The sequence below is a fragment of the Egretta garzetta genome, unplaced genomic scaffold (genome assembly GCF_000687185.1).
Source record: "Egretta garzetta isolate BGI_Z169 unplaced genomic scaffold, ASM68718v1 scaffold391, whole genome shotgun sequence".
Taxonomy (NCBI): Eukaryota; Metazoa; Chordata; class Aves; order Pelecaniformes; family Ardeidae; genus Egretta; species Egretta garzetta.
In genome coordinates, this window is record NW_009258617.1 from 26284 (window position 1) to 26507 (window position 224).

Consider the following 224-nt stretch of genomic DNA (forward strand, 5'->3'; position numbering starts at 1 on the left):
CACAGCTTTTGCGGGGAAAAGCCCCTGCCCTGCAGGCAGCAGGAGCTAACTGTGCAATTACTCCCCTACGGCATCAGCGAGGCGTATGCTTTTTGACGAATTTCAAAACTACAGACCGACACAACGGGAAAACCGGGAGATTAAAGAGAAAACGCCAGAAAATTCGCAAGAGGTTGCTGTGGAAACCTGAAAGTGGCTACCTCGGCCGCTTTCGTCAGAGCCGG

The 224-nt window shown here is 52.7% G+C and overlaps 1 protein-coding gene across 1 annotated transcript in view; it reads left to right on the forward strand.

The window, feature by feature from the left end:
- DPAGT1 (dolichyl-phosphate N-acetylglucosaminephosphotransferase 1) overlaps positions 1 to 224 on the forward strand; it is a 6559-nt gene that overhangs the window by 861 nt on the left and 5474 nt on the right. The window contains exon 2 of the mRNA XM_009648074.2: positions 115 to 172. Within this exon, the coding sequence (XP_009646369.1) occupies positions 115 to 172 (58 nt within the window). The remainder of the gene's footprint in view (positions 1 to 114; positions 173 to 224) is intronic.